Source organism: Lepisosteus oculatus, chromosome 27, assembly GCF_040954835.1.
Source record: "Lepisosteus oculatus isolate fLepOcu1 chromosome 27, fLepOcu1.hap2, whole genome shotgun sequence".
Classification (NCBI taxonomy): Eukaryota; Metazoa; Chordata; class Actinopteri; order Semionotiformes; family Lepisosteidae; genus Lepisosteus; species Lepisosteus oculatus.
In genome coordinates, this window is record NC_090722.1 from 10,052,586 (window position 1) to 10,070,489 (window position 17,904).

Below are 17,904 nucleotides of genomic sequence, written 5' to 3' on the forward strand. Positions count from 1 at the left end.
CCTGTCAATAACAGAGCTGGAGTCACTGACAGTATAACACACTCCTGTCACACAACACACCTCACAGCACCCTGTCAATAACAGAGCTGGAGTCACTGACAGTATAACACACTCCTGTCACACAACACACCTCACAGCACCCTGTCAATAACAGAGCTGGAGTCACTGACAGTATAACACACCCCTGTCACACAACACACCTCACAGCAACCTGTCAATAACAGAGCTGGAGTTACTGACAGTATAACACACTCCTGTCACACAACACACATCACAGCACCCTGTCAATAACAGAGCTGGAGTCACTGACAGTATAACACACTCCTGTCACACAACACACCTCACAGCACCCTGTCAATAACAGAGCTGGAGTCACTGACAGTATAACACACTCCTGTCACACAACACACCTCACAGCACCCTGTCAATAACAGAGCTGGAGTCACTGACAGTATAACACACTCCTGTCACACAACACACCTCACAGCACCCTGTCAATCACAGAGCTGGAGTCACTGACAGTATAACACACTCCTGTCACACAACACATCTCACAGCAACCTGTCAATAACAGAGCTGGAGTCACTGACAGTATAACACACTCCTGTCACACAACACACCTCACAGCACCCTGTCAATAACAGAGCTGGAGTCACTGACAGTATAACACACACCTGTCACACAACACACCTCACAGCACCCTGTCAATAACAGAGCTGGAGTCACTGACAGTATAACACACTCCTGTCACACAAGAGACAGGATAACAGAGTCAGTACCTGTGATCAGCACCAGGAGTGTGTTACAGTACAGACTGTGTGTTACAGTACACTAACCCAGAGACAGGATAACAGAGTCAGTACCTGTGATCAGCACCAGGAGTGTGTTACAGTACAGACTGTGTGTTACAGTACACTAACCCAGAGACAGGATAACAGAGTCAGTACCTGTGATCAGCACCAGGAGGCTCGCAGTGAGAGCCCCAGCTGTGTCCATGGCGTTGTGCTCGGTGTCCTTCAGCTCTCTGAGCTGTTCCTCTGTCTGCCTCTGACTTCCTCCTCTGATCAGAGTCCAGCCCAGCTCTGGGAGTGGGAGGGGCTCACAGCACAGCCAGGTCTGACTCAGTGGAATAAGACTGAGTTCTGCCGCAGAAACAGGTCTGACTCAATAAAACTGAGTTCTGCTGTTGAACCAGGTCTTAGTTAATGAAATGAAACTGGATTCTGCTGCAGAACCATGTCTGACTCAGTGGAATAAGCCTGATTTCTGCTGCAGAACCAGGTGTTGTTCGATCAGCCTGATTTCCACAGCAGAGAGGTGGAGCGTGTTGTCCACTGGGACAGAGCTGCACAGTGCAGCAGGAGATACTAGAACTGACACATTCTGATGGGACAGTATTGTTATAATAACATATAATGTGACAGTGTGTTATACAGAATATATCAGAATAGGAGGATATATAATAATGAATATACTGAATGAATATAGATTATAATAGTAAGGTGTGTTATAATGGACAGATGATAATTAGTGTACTATTTTGAGAAGACAGATTATAATAGGAGGTGTATTATAATGGATAGATGACAATGAGTGGACAGTCATTAGGGGGCGCTCACCCTGTGGTCTGTGTGGGTCCTGATAGAGAGTGATAGAGACACTAGACTGTTAAAAGACGCTGTCCTTCAGATGAGACGTAAAACAGAGGTCCTGACTCTCTGTGGTCATTAAAAATCCCAGGGCGTTTCTCTAAAAGAGTAGGGGAGTTACAGGCCAAATTTCCCCCTGGCCTTTACCCATCATGGCCTCCTAATAATCCCCCTCTCTGAACTGGCTCCATCACTCTGCTCTCCTCCCCACTGAGAGCTGGGGTGTGGGGAGCGGACTGGAGCGTCAATCAGGTGGGGGTACACACTGGTGGTGGTGGAGGGGATCCCCAGGACCTGTGAAGAACTTTGAGGAGTGTCCAGAACAGCGCTGTGTACAGTAAGTGTGAGGAATGATTATTTATGATGATGGTGATGAAGATAATACACCTGTGATGAGAGCAGTGTGATCTTCTCGCCACACGGTGGCAGTGCAGTCCAATGGCTCTGATACAATATTCCTCTTGCTGCCTGTTGCTCTCTGGTCCAGGTAGTTTCGTGAGACCTGTAGGCAGATGATCGATAAGGGCGGTGCTGTCTGTCACCGGGCGCACGGCTGGTACCTGCGGGTCACGCGTGTCTGCGCACCGCGGTCTTCACGGATGGGGACCGTGGGGTCGTCACGGGTCACTGCGGGGCGGACCCGGCGGTAAAACTGCTTGACCTGTCCCGCACCTTCAGCACCGTCTCTGGGTCCAGTCGACATTAAGTCCCGCCAGGCCGCGGTAGGCGAGGCTATGGGCGGGATCACGGGTGGGCTGGCCCTGCGTGTCTCCGAGCCGTGGGAGCTGTTCAGGGGTGACTCAACTCTAGTGCCTCTCTGGACACGATGGACTCGCAGCGGTTCGGCTCCCTGCTCCTGGTCCTGCTGTGGGCGGCAGGTAAGGGAACCGGACATACAGAACCGAGCCGGGACACGGGTCTCTGGTGTTAGAGAAGTACCGTGGAGAATCACCCCGCGAGTTTGTTCCGTGAGAATAATTAACAAGGTCTGTCTCTGTCTGAAAGCTTCAGAAACCCAGCGACCGGAACCGGAGCTTCACGGTGCGAGTCGCGACCCGGTTCTGAAAGTGTTACCTTGTCCGTGTTAAAAACACGCAGAGATATAAACTCAAGCTTTTTAAAAAATCTCAGAGCGCTTCAGCGTTTTTAGACACCGGTGAGTGGAAACTACCCCATTAGAGCAGATAAACCAAACTCTTCTGATCTGGGCGCCGGGGGGTCGGTGCGAGGTGACCCGATCACTGACTGGACTCCTGGACTCCGATCCGGGACTCCGGGTTCCGGTTAATCGCTGTAATGTGTGTTGTGTGACTGTTTCCCCACCCGGGGTCTAACACGCTGAAGCGCTCTGAGGTTTTTTTTTAAAGTTCGTGTTTCTTTCTCTACGTGTTTCTAACACGAATAAGACCGGCTCGCGACTGTGTTACACTTCAAACTTACACGAAAGTGTTTCCAGAATCAGTCTGGTTTCTGAAGACTCCAGATCAGACTGGGAATGAGGGTCAACTTTCTCCATCTGATCTGTGTTGTGTGACGGGGGTGTGTTATACTGTCAGTAACTCCGGCTCTGTTATTGACAGGGTGCTGTGAGGTGTGTTGTGTGACAGGAGTGTGTTATACTGTCAGTGACTCCAGCTCTGTTATTGACAGGGTGCTGTGAGGTGTGTTGTGTGACAGGAGTGTGTTATACTGTCAGTGACTCCAGCTCTGTTATTGACAGGGTGCTGTGAGGTGTGTTGTGTGACAGGAGTGTGTTATACTGTCAGTGACTCCAGCTCTGTTATTGACAGGGTGCTGTGAGGTGTGTTGTGTGACAGGAGTGTGTTATACTGTCAGTGACTCCAGCTCTGTTATTGACAGGGTGCTGTGAGGTGTGTTGTGTGACAGGAGTGTGTTATACTGTCAGTGACTCCAGCTCTGTTATTGACAGGGTGCTGTGAGGTGTGTTGTGTGACAGGAGTGTGTTATACTGTCAGTGACTCCAGCTCTGTTATTGACAGGGTGCTGTGAGGTGTGTTGTGTGACAGGAGTGTGTTATACTGTCAGTGACTCCAGCTCTGTTATTGACAGGGTGCTGTGAGGTGTGTTGTGTGACAGGAGTGTGTTATACTGTCAGTGACTCCAGCTCTGTTATTGACAGGGTGCTGTGAGGTGTGTTGTGTGACAGGAGTGTGTTATACTGTCAGTGACTCCAGCTCTGTTATTGACAGGGTGCTGTGAGGTGTGTTGTGTGACAGGAGTGTGTTATACTGTCAGTGACTCCAGCTCTGTTATTGACAGGTTGCTGTGAGGTGTGTTGTGTGACAGGAGTGTGTTATACTGTCAGTGACTCCAGCTCTGTTATTGACAGGGTGCTGTGAGGTGTGTTGTGTGACAGGAGTGTGTTATACTGTCAGTGACTCCAGCTCTGTTATTGACAGGGTGCTGTGAGGTGTGTTGTGTGACAGGAGTGTGTTATACTGTCAGTGACTCCAGCTCTGTTATTGACAGGGTGCTGTGAGGTGTGTTGTGTGACAGGAGTGTGTTATACTGTCAGTGACTCCAGCTCTGTTATTGACAGGTTGCTGTGAGGTGTGTTGTGTGACAGGAGTGTGTTATACTGTCAGTGACTCCAGCTCTGTTATTGACAGGGTGCTGTGAGGTGTGTTGTGTGACAGGAGTGTGTTATACTGTCAGTACCTTCAGCTCTGTTATTGACAGGGTGCTGTGAGGTGTGTTGTGTGACAGGAGTGTTATACTGTCAGTGATTCCAGCTCTGTTATTGACAGGGTGCTGTGAGGTGTGTTGTGTGACAGGAGTGTGTTATACTGTCAGTAACTCCAGCTCTGTTATTGACAGGGTGCTGTGAGGTGTGTTGTGTGACAGGAGTGTGTTATACTGTCAGTGACTCCAGCTCTGTTATTGACAGGTTGCTGTGCCCAGAGTACAGGTATATTCCCTCCAGGCCCTGTGGTTGGAGTTGTGGGAGGCAGTGTCTGGTTCCACACAACCATCAGTCCTTCTACAACAACAATTGGGTCAATAACCTGGACATTTGGCTCTAGCACTGTGGTCGTCTGGATCTCTGGTACTGAAAATCCAGCCCCAGGGTACGCAGGCAGAGTCAGTGTGAACGGGACCACTGGAGCTCTGCAGCTCAGAAAACTGACAGCTGCAGACAACGGGACCTATTCTGTCAACATTGTCACAACTACAGCAGATAGACTGACTGGTGAGGTGACACTGAACGTGTTCGGTGAGTAACTGGGACCTCTCAGCCTGGAGTCTTACAGGTGTTTGCTGGTTTTTGACAGACATTAGATCACCATGTGTAACTACTGTGTGGCAGACCATAATAGACATTTTATATATAGAATATGTGAGTATAAAATATATATAAATATCCTCAATGAGCTGTAACTGAATGCAGCTCTATAGGAAGAAATGCAAACACACCATGGCAATAAGAGCCCTAAATATAATCCTCTGACAGAATTGTCTGGTAGTTTCAAAGAGCAGAAGTGTGTTTATAGAGGCTTGTGGGTATTAAACACACACAGGGTACTGAGGGAAGCAGAAGTCAGAAGTAACACTGTCATGTCGTCCTGGGATGTCAGAGAGCTGCTGGAGGATTGACATCCTTCACCACTGCTACAGGTGTGATAAAATACTGTATCTGCTTTTATAGATCAGTCTGTTCATCTCCTGAATCTGGGTCTCATCCTCCTGAATATGAAACAATAATACCGTATTGCCTGACTTCGTTTGTTTTAAGTCCAAGCAGCTATGTTTAACACCCAGAGAAACTTACAAAAACATACAAGTAGTAAATATAAAGTTTATATTTAAAATAAATAGAACATCACATCAAAGACATCAACCCAAAGGCATTACACACCAGTCCTTACAGGATATATACTGTATATCCATCCAGCTTATAGAGTATGTTTCCACCCCCCACAGTCACTCTGAGCCCCTGTAGTGGCACAATGTCCCTCCAGTGTTGCACTAAACCATTAATCGCTCTTGTCTGTAAACCAGTACTCCCTTATTGTGAACAATAAAGGTTGAGAAGCTGTATTGACTGTGGGATACAGGGCTTCCTCGTTTTGTTACCTCTGCATGGAAACTGTTGTTTGCTGAACCTCCTGAGTCGGGGGTCTGTCTGGGAGCAGATTCTATGGAACACAGAAGGAAACTCTATGAGTTTGCCTAAAGGCAGCTTCTGTAAGTTCTGGTTCGGGACAGTGTTCTTGATTCCCATCTCAGTGTCCAGCAGAACACTGGTGCTGATTCTTTTTCTTCATGGGTCAGAGGTCAGGTCCCTCGTGACGAGTTCAAGAGCTGATGGAAAGGCTGCAGGAGGTGATCTCAGAGGTGGCCAGAGCCAGAGGAGGCTCACAGAGTTATTCACTAGAGTGCATTCAGAATAATCTACATGTACATGCAGTGACCTGGACTGTGATCCCTCTCTCCAGGACTGTTAGGGAAATCTGGTCCCAGCAGTCAGTGGACGGTCTGACCTTTCAATTTCGAAGGGCGAGGTTGGGGACATGGGGGGAGACGGGGAAGGAATGCACACCCTGAGGTTTTGGGGGCTTGTACCCCTTGAACTCCCACGTCCCATAGTGTTCTTTAGCAACCACGCGGAATGGTGTCTTTGGCCATAGAAAGAGCAGCCCACAGGGGTTAGTGGTTAGTACAGTACTGAGTGGTCAGGGCTCTGGTCTCAGTGCTCTGTGGTCAGGCTCGGTGTTCAGGTCTCAGTGCTCAGTGTTTAGGTCTCAGTGCTCAGTGTCCAGGTCTCAGTGATCATGAACTACTTGCAGGCAGGTTCCTCTTCAGCAGAGTGGTGACGTGTGACTCATCAGCAGGCTGTAGCACTGAGTCCCCAGAGACAGAGACACAGCAGGGCTCCTGTGGAAGAGCAGGGTGTTGCTGCTGTTGGAATACTGTGGCAGTGGTGTGGGGGTCAGCTCTGCTGTTCCCCAGCTCCTGGGGCACCAGTCCAGCCTGTTTGGAAGCTTGTAGCCAACTGACGTTCAGTGATCTCATCCAGCTGTTCCTTCGGAGAATCCAGGGTGTCGGCTTCATCAGCATGGCTGGGCAGTTTGTTCCACAGCCCCACCACCCACCACCACTACCTCCCTGTAGTTTGCACTTGTGTCCTCAGGTTCGAGTTTCCCTGTTGACTCTAAACCAGTCTGTTGTGTTGATTTCATCAGGTTCCCTTGTAGCCCCCTCTCTTCGAGAGGAGGGTCCTGGGTCTGAGTGTGGCTCTGTCTGTGTGGAGTCTGCATGCTCTCCCTGTGTTTGAGTGGGTTTCGGCCGGGGAACTTGGGATTCCTCCCACTCCTCCTGGGGACAGGCTGGCTCGATTGTCGGGGTGCTGTTGGCAGATCTGGGTTGATCTGTCCTCAGTCATGTGATCACAGTCCTGTCCTGGTAGTCTGCTCCTCTGGGATGGGCTCCGGCTTTCTGCACCCCCTGACCAGGACAGCGGGTTTCTGGAAGCGGAATGGGAGACGAGCCGGTTACCGTCTGTTATGCTGTGACCCCTGTGTGTGGTGCTGGAGAAGGGGCTGCAGGCCGAGGGGAGAGGCGGGAGGAGTTGAGTGGATGATAGATCCGGCACCAGCAGGACAAAGCTGCCTGTGACCTGCAGAGGCAGGGCTGGAGAGCAGCACCTTGGCAGGGATGAGGAGAGCTGGGGTAAGAGGCAGGGGCTCCCAGCGAGAAAGACTGTCGGACAGCGGCACTGGAGAGGGCTGGGGGCCTCGGAGGTGAGAGCGAGCTGGAGAAAGGGAGAAAAAGAACAATCCAGCTGGGAATCCAGCGAGGACAGCGAGTCCCTGCTGAATCGGAGCTCGGAGATTTAGGAAGAAGGTGTCTGAGAGGGCGAGTGTAAGGCCAGAGCTACTGTACCACTGCAAGCTGGAGCTCAATGTCAGAGCACTGAATCAGAGGGAAAAATGCCCTGAATGCCAGCTTACTTGCCGGATCGATGTTGGGATTGACCGCCTGACTGAAAGACAGGGGTCTTTGAGAATTGCGTCCTGACCATGTTCGTGCTGCTCGGGGCAACATCAGGAGGACATGAGCTGCTCCCAGCCCCGTTATAACAGCGCCCCACCCCTTGTCAGCCAGTCTCAGGACAGCTCTGAGGGCCGTCGAGGCCAGTTGGGTTTCTGTTAGTTGTCTCCGTTGAGATCCTGAGAAGAGGAGGTTGGAACTTGTGCTGACATTTGAACAGAGACTTGCCTGTGGTGGTTTGGAAGGATGTTACGAGAGAATTCTGCCCAGGGAAGAAGTGGTTCCCACTCATCCTGAAAAGCAGACAGGTGGCAGTGCAGGTAGGTCCCCAGGTCTTGTTCACCTGCTCTGTTTGGCTGATGGATTCCGGGTGGCATCCGGACGGCAGGTCGATCCCGATTTTCAGCAGAAGGCCCTCCGGTGGTGCTTGAGAAGCCATCAGGAAGACAGACAGTAGGAAGAAATGGCCGGCTTTCAGGAAGCAGTTGACCACAGTGAGGGTGACTGAATGACCTCGGGCACAGGGAGGCCAGTTATGAGGTCTGCGGAGATGTGCTGCTACGGCCGATCAGGAGTTGGAGGGAGAGGAGGTGACCAGCTGGCCCGATTTCAAACTGGACAGGAGGCCATGATGGTGATGACTGCCCTCATTGACGGACACCTGAAGGGTCGGCTGGTGAGCTCCAGAGTTTGTCACCGTCTGGGTGTGCGGCCGGTCAGGAGGAGTGTCTGCTGGACAATCCTGGGCAGGATGGTTTTGCTCGACCTCTAGGGTGGCCCCAGTGACACGATGCGGAGGAACGATGGGAGGGGGTTTAGGAGGAGCGTCACCCGAGGAGTGCTTTCTGGAGAGGGCATCAGCCCCCAGGAGTCTGGGTCCTGGCTGATGCCTGATGGTTAAATTGAAATGGGACACGGCCGTGGCTCCCTCACTCCGCTGCCAGCGGGATTCTTCCCAGGGAGTCAGACCTTCCAGTCGTGTCTCCGAGATCCGCTGGAGCTCCTCCATTCTGTTGTGCTCCGGACCTGGTGGTGGGGCCAGGGCCGATCCAGATGACAAACCGAGCCCCAAGCACGGGATTTCAGAGAGAACCTTGGGAGTCTTCGGAAGGGCTCAGCGGGTCCGAGGCTTGAAGGAGCAGTGCTGGAGAAGGGGCTGCAGGCCGAGGGGAGAGGCGGGAGGAGTTGAGTGGATGATGGATCCGGCACCAGCAGGACAAAGCTGCCTGTGACCTGCAGAGGCAGGGCTGGAGAGCAGCACCTTGGCAGGGATGAGGAGAGCTGGGGTAAGAGGCAGGGGCTCCCAGCGAGAAAGACTGTCGGACAGCGGCACTGGAGAGGGCTGGGGGCCTCGGAGGTGAGAGCGAGCTGGAAAAAGGGAGAAAAAGAACAATCCAGCTGGGAATCCAGCTAGGACAGCGAGTCCCTGCTGAATCGGAGCTCGGAGATTTAGGAAGAAGGCGCCTGAGAGGGCGAGTGTAAGGCCAGAGCTACTGTACCACTGCAAGCTGGAGCTCAATGTCAGAGCACTGAATCAGAGGGAAAAATGCCCTGAATGCCAGCTTACTTGCCGGATCGATGTTGGGATTGACCGCCTGACTGAAAGACAGGGCGTCTTTGAGAATTGCGTCCTGACCGTGTTCTCCAGGGTTGAGAGGAGGGTTAGAGCCTGTCCGACTGTTTGGGTTGCCCAGGGCAACGTCGGGACAAGACTCCCAGCCCGAGTATCACACTGTTAGTTTTGAAAACTGTGCTTGATAACAGGACAGATCTCAGCTTAGAAGAAGGCACACAGACCATACTCATACACAGCTCTGATGTGCTCCAGACATGGGATCGAGAGATCTGAGCCTCCTGGGCATCAGTCACAGACCATAACTTGCTTGAGCTGTGAGAGCTTAGTGTCACTGGGATGTACAGCAGCCTGGAGAGACACACAGAACTAGTGTGAGGAAAATCACGCTGGAGACACCCTTGAGCAGTCTCTGCACTGGACACAGTCTCCACACAGAGCTGGACACAGTCTCTACACGGTGCAGGACAGGCTCAATGTGTCCACTGGCCACACTACTGCATTCACTGTAGATCCCTCACACTGTCCCCCTGTCTCTCTCTCTGACTGCAGTGCCAGTGTCCAACGTGACTGTCCAGGCCAACATCACTGACCCAGTGGAGTTCAATGACACTGTGAGGCTGAGCTGCAGTGCCTCGGGTTCGGCCCCCTCGTACCGATGGCTCAATGGCTCCTCTGAGGTCACAGCTGGCCAGCGCTTCCAGCTGAGTGAGGGCAATCGGACCCTGACCATATCCAGCGTGCTGAGGTCAGATCGGGGGCCCCTGTACTGCTTTGTGTCCAACTCATTCAGCAACGCCACCAGCCAGCCCGTCTATCTCAACGTCCTGTGTGAGTCTTTCCCTGATCCTGCCTGGGAGACCTGTGATGCTCCTGCCTGCATCACACCTGGTCTCCATCTGCTTCTGCAGCTGCAGTGTCCACACTGAGTCCCAGCTGGGCTCTCTGTGTCTGTGTGCTGTGACCCAGCTGTGCTGCAGTGTCCACACTGAGTCCCAGCTGGGCTCTCTGTGTCTGTGTGCTGTGACCCAGCTGTGCTGCTCTGACACTGCTGTGTGTTCTAGATGGGCCTGAGGACACCAGCCTGACGCCCCCTGGACACATGTTCCCCGCAGGCTCAGGGCTCACTCTGTCCTGCTGGGCCCGGTCCAGCCCCCCAGCGCAGTACCGCTGGAGCTGTAACGGATCGCTGACTGACAGCACCAGTCAGGAGCTGCGCTTTGTCAGCCTGCAGGAGAGAGACAGTGGGAACTACACCTGCTGGAGCCACAACAATCGAACCCTGAGATACGAGGCTGTAGGGAGGGAGATAACTGTGCTGGGTAAGTCCCCACCTCCCCACAGGCTGGGGCAACAGGGGCAACAGGGCCTGCAGCTGCACCAGAGTGATCACAGCGGAAACAGGGGCAACAGGGCCCCAGAGTGACCACAGGGGAAACAGGGCCCCAGAGTGACCACAGAGTGACCAGACGGACAGGTCACTCCAGGGCAGCAGTAGAGGGTCAGTGAGAGACGACTCTCACAGCAGATCAGCCTGTTTTTCCTCTCGGCTCTGAAGCAGGAGTCCAGACTGAGCTCAGAGCAATAGGAACAGCTCTGTGTTCATTTCTGTTTCTCCCACTTAGAAACATCAAACATCTGGGGACCAGCTGGAACATTTTTGGTAAATGTCTGTGACATCCTGATCAGAGTTTCTTGTAGTCTGTGACACAAGCAAGTGTGTGTGTAAGATCAAAGTAAAATCACTGAAACTAGGATGGAATCACAGTACAGTAAATCGCAGTGAGATCAGGGTAAAATCAAGGTACACTGCAGTGAAGTCCAGTGTGATCATGGTAAAAGCACAATAAAATCATGGTAAAAGCACAGGAGCTGAAAGAGCCACTTCCTGCTCCCCAACTCGATTTCCTGTCCTGCCAGTGCTGCCCCACTGTCCCTCCCAGCACTGGGCCTGTCCCAGCCTGAGCACAGTGTCACTGGTCACTCACTGGTCACAGGTCAGAGTGGTCTGGACAGGCCTGGTGGTGTGACCCTGCGGGCAGCTGCACACAGCAGCTGGACACAGCTGGACAGTCTGCACTGTGGCTGTACTCCAGGTCAGTATACAAGGAGTGTGGGGCACCAGCAGGTGACCAGGCCCTCAGTGGTCTAGAACTCAGTCAGAACACAGTGAGGCCTCGTACTCACCTCCAGAGCACCAAGACCTCAGTCATGGCCAGGAGTGACACCCCAATCCTGCCAGACCCCTCTCTAACTCTCCTGTTCTGCCCTCAGAGCCAATATCTTCTGTCCGTGTGGGTCCGAAGGATGGCCAGACGCCAGAGCTGAATAAGACCCTGACTCTGTTCTGTGAGGTTCTTGGCTCTGGCACTGTGAGCTCCAGACAGTGGAGGAAAGAGAGCCAGACTCTGACCCCGAGCCCCAGCATCAGCTTCTCTAGTGACAACAGCACAGTGACCTTTCACCTCCTGCAGCAGTCTGATGCAGGAACCTATCAGTGCACAGCCACCAACCCTGTGAGCTCAGGGACTGGAGAGTACAGACTGGAGCTCCAGACACCGAGTGAGTGCCTGATGACATCACACTGACCTCACTGACCACACACTGAGTGACTACCTGACAGACCACACAAAGACACTGCGTGAGCACCTGACTGACCACAGAGTGATTCCCTGGCTGAACAGACACTGACCAGACTGACCAGACACAGAGTGACTCCCTGAGTGACCAGACACTGACCTGACTGACCACACACTGGGTGAGAGTGACCATACACTGAGTGACTCCCTGGCTGACCACACACAGAGTGACTCCCTGAGTGACCAGACACTGACCTGAGTGACCACACACAGAGGGGCCTGGTCTCTGCTGGAGTCCAGAGGAGAGGAGCTGCTCCACTGCGGCCCGGCCCACACTCTCACTGGACCCATCCAGAACCAGAACGAGTTAAAGGACCCAGCAGAGTCGGTCTTCAGCAGCTCAGCTGGGCAGTGTGATCCACACACACACCACCACTACTCTCTGTGTAAAGACGTGCCTCCTGTTCCCACTGCTACACTACTGAGAGCGCCCCCTCTGGAGGAGAAGGGAACTGCACAGAGCAGTGGTGGGAGTTGCCCGCTGTGTCAGAAGCAGACTCCTGGCAGGAGGGTGTAGGGGTGGGCTGGTGACCTGTGACCTCCCCTGTTGCAGTGTGTGTCTGTGTGCTGAGTCTGTGTCCCTCTGTCTCTCCCTCTCTCTGCAGCTCCATCAGGAGGAGGAGGAGGGGGCTCTCTGAGCGGAGGAGCCATCGCTGGGATTGTGATCGCGGTGCTGGTGGCTGTGGGCCTCATCGCCGGACTCATCTACTTCCTGATGACGAGACAGGGGTGAGTGTTCAGTGTGTTGATAGTTCTGATTGTAATCTTGTGAAGGGGTTTGAGAGTCGCACTGCAGCTGCAGGTGATGCTGATGGTGATGGTGATAGTGACCCGCGTTAACGATCTCCCTGTATCTCAGCCCTCTGCTCTCCTCTCTGCTCCTCTTGACTGTCTCTTCCTGGTACCTGTGTCCTGACAGTCTGGGAGTCTCCCTCTCTCCTGGCTGGCTGTCATTTGAAACATTTGAGGTTACAGGAGAGCTGTGTCTGTGAGTGACTGTACTGGGAGTACAGGTTACAGGAGAGCTGTGTCTGTGAGTGACTGTACTGGGAGTACAGGTTACAGGAGAGCTGTGTCTGTGAGTGACTGTACTGGGAGTACAGGTTACAGCAGAGCTGTGTCTGTGAGTGACTGTACTGGGAGTACAGGTTACAGGAGAGCTGTGTCTGTGACAGATCGAAGGTCAGTGCAGCAGATCATGTGATCTCACTCCGAGCGTGCAGCACGCAGTTCTCAGGCGCTGTGCGCAGGTGGCTGGGGGAGGGTTCCTCTTCACTGGTTGCCCTTCTGCCCTGATTCCTCTCGTCCCCGAGCCGAGAGATCGGCCTCTTTTTCTCCAGACACTGTGCCACAGGTGTGTGCGTGTGTCTGCAGGCGTGCGTTTGTGTGCATGCATGTGTGTGCATGTGTATGCGTGCATGTTCGTCTGTGCCTTTTTGTGTCTGTGCGTGTATGGTTCCCTATTTTAAACACGGTTTTTATGTGATATCAGTACAGTAGTCTCTGTGTGCAGCAAAAGTTTAACAATAGTCTCTGTGTGCAGTAATATCAGTACAGTTGTGTGTGTGTGTGTTCAGTAATGTCAGTACAATAGTCTGTGTGTGTAATAATATCAATACAGTAGTCTGAGTGTGCATTTACATGAGTACAGTAGTCTCTGTGTGTAGTAATATCAGTACAGTAGTCTGTGCTTGTAGTAATAATAGTACAGTAGTCTCTGTGTGCAGTAATAGTGATATCAGAACAGTAGTGTCTGTAGTAATATCAGTACAGAAGTCTGTGTGTGTAGTAATACTAGTAATATCAGTACAGTAGTGTGTGTGTAGTAATATCAGTACAGTACTCTGTGTGTGCAGTAATACTAGTAATATCAGTACAGTAGTGTGTGTGTAGTAATAATAGTACAGTACTCTGTGTGTGCAGTAATAGTTTTACAGCAGTCTCAGTAGTGTGCAGTAAAGTGGGATGACGTGTTTGAGATTGAGACTCACTGCCCTGTAACATTTACCCAGGGCAACCAGTAACACCCCAGGCCGCAGTGGAGGTAAGTACAGCCCTGTCACAGCCTGGAGTGTCTCTCTGAGCGAGAGACGTGTCGCTGTGTGTTTGTGCGTGTGTGTGTGTGTGTGTGTCAGCTGCTCTGCCCTGCAGTGTGATCCAAGGTAATTCTCCTGTGTCAGCTCACGGCACACACTCGCTGCCTGTCTGTGTCCGATCGCTGTCCGGCCCCTGCATGCTCTCGTTGCGGTCTGAGAGGGGTCGGGTCACAGCCTGCCACGCCCCGATCAACGCCGCGCCAATCCCGCACAGATAATCTGCCCGTGCTGCACGCTTTCTGACGCGCCAGCACTGCTCTCTGCGCCGCTGTGAAGAATACCGCCACCCGCGCTGACGGACGCCCTCTTTCTGTTTCTGTCTTCCAGGGGACCCTTCTGTCACAAATAACCAGGTGAGCCCCTGTCCCTGTCGGGTCTCTGACGCCTCCGTCCGTGTCCAGGTGCTGGGGGGGGTTAATAGTGCAGGACACACAGAGCGCTGAGCTGCCCTGTTAGTGCACGTCTGTCAGCCCCAGCGCAGTGTCGGCGCGCAGTGCGCGCTACAGGGGGGCGGACAGGTCAGGCAGAGCTCAGGGTTCGAAGGAGGAGAGAGGGGTGGTGAACAGGGGGAGCAGGGTTCAGGGTTCGAGCAGGGAGGGAGGGGGAGTAGTCGGAGCCCTGCCCCCAGTAGTGTGTGGCCTGAGGGCATAGCTGTGACACCCCAGGGTTAGCCAAGTGGGGGTCCCCCGGGGTCGCCTCAGTGTGACCTGGAGACTGGCTCTGTAGCTGTGTGTCACTCGGCCAGCAGGGGGCGTAGCACTGCAGGGGGGCTGCAGTCTGAACCGCTGCCACACTGTGAAGGCTTGTCTTGTCTCCCTGTCCAGGATGGCGGCCTGCACTACGCCGATCCGCGGTTCGTTAAGGACGCTGGATCGGGCGGCGCGGCCCGGTCAGGGCAGGACAACTCCGAGTACGCCCAGATCGGACTGAACTACGCCACCCACCCGCCCCCCAAACAGGAGCCCACCCTGTACTCCCAGGTGGCTGTCAAGGCCAAAGCCAACGCCAACGCCAACGCCAACGCCAACTCCATGCCCTTGTACTCCCAGGCCAAACAGAACTAATGCAAGGACCCCCAGCTCCCTATGCTGCAGTGCCCCCCGGCCCCCCTCCTGCCCAGTCCAGGGTTCTGACCCACACAGGCCCGGCTCCCGACTGCTCCCTCCACACCAGGCTCTTCCAGGGCTCGTCCCGGTCTCGGAGCCAGGGCCTCCCACCACAGGGGCGGGACGGTGGCTGGAGACCGTCTTCCCAGCAGGAAGATCAGTGATCCGGGGGGGACACTGTGTTTTCCATACTAGCAACTGCAAATCCGCCCCCACTGGGCGGCGCGCAGGATCTCCATGTCAGCTGTGGGGACTGGGGTGGGTGTGTCAGCGTCCCGTGCCAGGCAGGGCAGGAGGGCTGACCACCCACTCGCTGGCAGTTCTGTAAATCTCTGGCTGTGACCCCATGATCCCATGACCCCATGAACCTGTGCAGACAAACCCCGAGACCCTGTGACCCTGCCCACAGACCCTGTGACCCCGCACAGACAGACAGGCAGGACAGAGACGCGCAGGCTTGCTCTCAGAAGAGGGCGGGGCAGGCGCAGGGGAGACGTGGCGTGATCCTCTGGGGGTTTGACAGTTTGATCTTCCTGTTGGCCCCTTCAGTTATGCAATCAGGTGGAAGACACTGTCTCCATGCGTGCAGTGTGACTAGTGAGGCGTGGAGCTTCGCTTGGCTGGGTTTCGTTTCAGCCTGCTCCTCTGCACAGTCGCTGCTGGCAACAGCGCAGGTGTGGAAGAAGCCGAGACACAACAATGTCAGGCCCTCCCTCTGTAAACACTCCAGATTTCACAGAGTCAGTAGGACTCCCAGTGCACAACAGCCTGATCCACTCCAGGTTTACAGTGTTGCCAGTCAGAATCCCAGTTTATAATGTTCTGATCTGCTCCAGGTGTGACAGTGCTGTCAGTCAGACTCCCATGTAACAGCAGTCTGATCAGCTCCAGGTGTGACAGAGCAGTCAGTCAGACTCCCAGTGACAGCAGTCTGATCCGCTCCAGGTGTGACAGGGCTGTCAGTCAGACTCCCAGTGCACTGCAGTCTGATCCACTCCAGGTGTGACAGTGCTGTCAGTCAGACTCCCAGTGACAGCAGTCTGATCCGCTCCAGGTGTGACAGAGCAGTCAGTCAGACTTCTAGGTTCCAGCAGTCTGGTCCACCTGATGGCTGCAGCGTTAACCTTTACTGATGAAGGCGAAAAGCAAATCCCTTCAGTGTTTATTCTAACCACCCGTCTATTTGAGGTGACCAGCCTGAGTCTCGAATCTCCTACCACCTGCTGTTGCTTCTGTTCAGCGGCCCTGCGGCCGTTAAACCCGAAGTGGATCAGACCGCTGTGCAGCAGGAGTCTGGCAGGTCCCACTCAACAATGTTGCCAGAGCTTGAATCGCGATTCAGCGCTTGACTGAAATTGATTTTCAGCCCCCCTGAGGTCTTGGGGATTAACGATGGCCTGCAGTCTCTGTTGAAACCTCATTTTTTTGTAGAAGTGTAGAAGTGAAAAAAAAATTCTAAAATACGTCAAGCTGTTGATGCCACAGTTTCCTCTCGGTAGAGACTAAACTTATCTGTTGAGAAAAGCCCGCGGCTGAATGCTCTATTTATTTTCTTATGTGTCATGTAACCAGAACACACTGAGGCTTTTGGAAGGGCTGGGTTCTCAGGGAGGCAAAAAAAAAAACTTTAACATTTCCCAGCCCACCCAGCAGGAGCCTCTCGGGGGTCCGGGGGGCTAGCGATGCCCCCCAGACCCCCGTGAAGAAACTCTGCAGCTCCACACAGAGAGGGAACTCCCCTCGTCACCGCAGGCTGAACATTCAGCCGTTTTCTGTCCGGAGAGGGAAGTGGCTGTGTTGTGAAATAGCATCTCAGCAGGACCACATGCTTCATCACTCCTGGTGCTTCTGCTTTCCTCACTGAGCCACCCGCAGTGCAGCCAGAGCCTAATGACTGACCGAGTGGCGAGCTGTGTGACTCAGAGAATTGAACAACACCAGTGGCTGCAGCTCAGCTCGATCCCAGTGACAGAGGGAGGAGGTGTGTGGAGAGTACTCTCTCTAGAGGGTTTCAAAGCTGAGGATGCTACACTCGTCAGTGTCGCACTGCCTGAAGTGAGCACCTTTCACGAAAGCAGGGATCCCTGATCCCAGATCCCTAGGAGAGACGCGGGGTGGGGGTGTTGCTGAGATGCGTCGGGGTGTCCCAGTCCACTAAGTGTCATTGGTATCCTAAAGATGAGGGAGATCTCCCGTTCGGCTGGTCCCAGTCCAGCTCTTCCAGCTGTTTGGAGATTGAATGGTGACCTTTGACACCTGCTGGACAGGGGCTCCCTAGGAGCAGGACTGGGATAAAGAACTGCAGAGCAGCCACTTCTCTCAGTTTTGAGGTGCTGTCTCTGAGTGGGACTGTACCTCAAGCGCTGGACAGGATGCTCAGCCCCTGTGCCAGGCTCTCTGGACACTTCTCAGGCTCACTGACCAGCTCCAACAGACAACTCTGGATTCTGACATCTGTGGCTTGTGCCAGTGGAGCTGTAGACAGAGACACAGATACAGGCTACACCCAGAGAGGTAGATACAGGCTAGTCTACTGTCACAGATACAGGCCAGTCTACCGAGATACAGAGTGTGTAGAGATATACTGCAGAAGGGGGATACAGAGCTATAGATGGACAGAGCTATACCTGCAGATCACTCATGAATCCATGAGGAGCGCAGTCCGAGAATCTGCTGGAAGAGCCTGGTTCAGGAAGAGCAGGGTCATGTCAGCAGGCTCCCAGGTCCCGATACCGCAGATCCGTGTCACTGTGTGTTGTACCTGCTTTATTTTTATAGACTTGAGATAAATAAAATCATAAGGAAGAAAAGAAAACAGGTTTCGTCTCT

General features: G+C 53.4%; 1 protein-coding gene across 1 annotated transcript in view; it reads left to right on the plus strand.

Annotated features, from left to right (window-relative positions):
- LOC102682610 (CEA cell adhesion molecule 5) overlaps positions 1–17,904 on the plus strand; it is a 76,152-nt gene that overhangs the window by 29,540 nt on the left and 28,708 nt on the right. Inside the window, exons 3-9 of the mRNA XM_069185531.1 lie at positions 9,787–10,065; positions 10,299–10,556; positions 11,509–11,796; positions 12,479–12,602; positions 13,886–13,917; positions 14,297–14,322; positions 14,794–15,031. Coding sequence (XP_069041632.1) covers positions 9,787–10,065; positions 10,299–10,556; positions 11,509–11,796; positions 12,479–12,602; positions 13,886–13,917; positions 14,297–14,322; positions 14,794–15,031 — 1,245 coding nt within the window. The remainder of the gene's footprint in view (positions 1–9,786; positions 10,066–10,298; positions 10,557–11,508; positions 11,797–12,478; positions 12,603–13,885; positions 13,918–14,296; positions 14,323–14,793; positions 15,032–17,904) is intronic.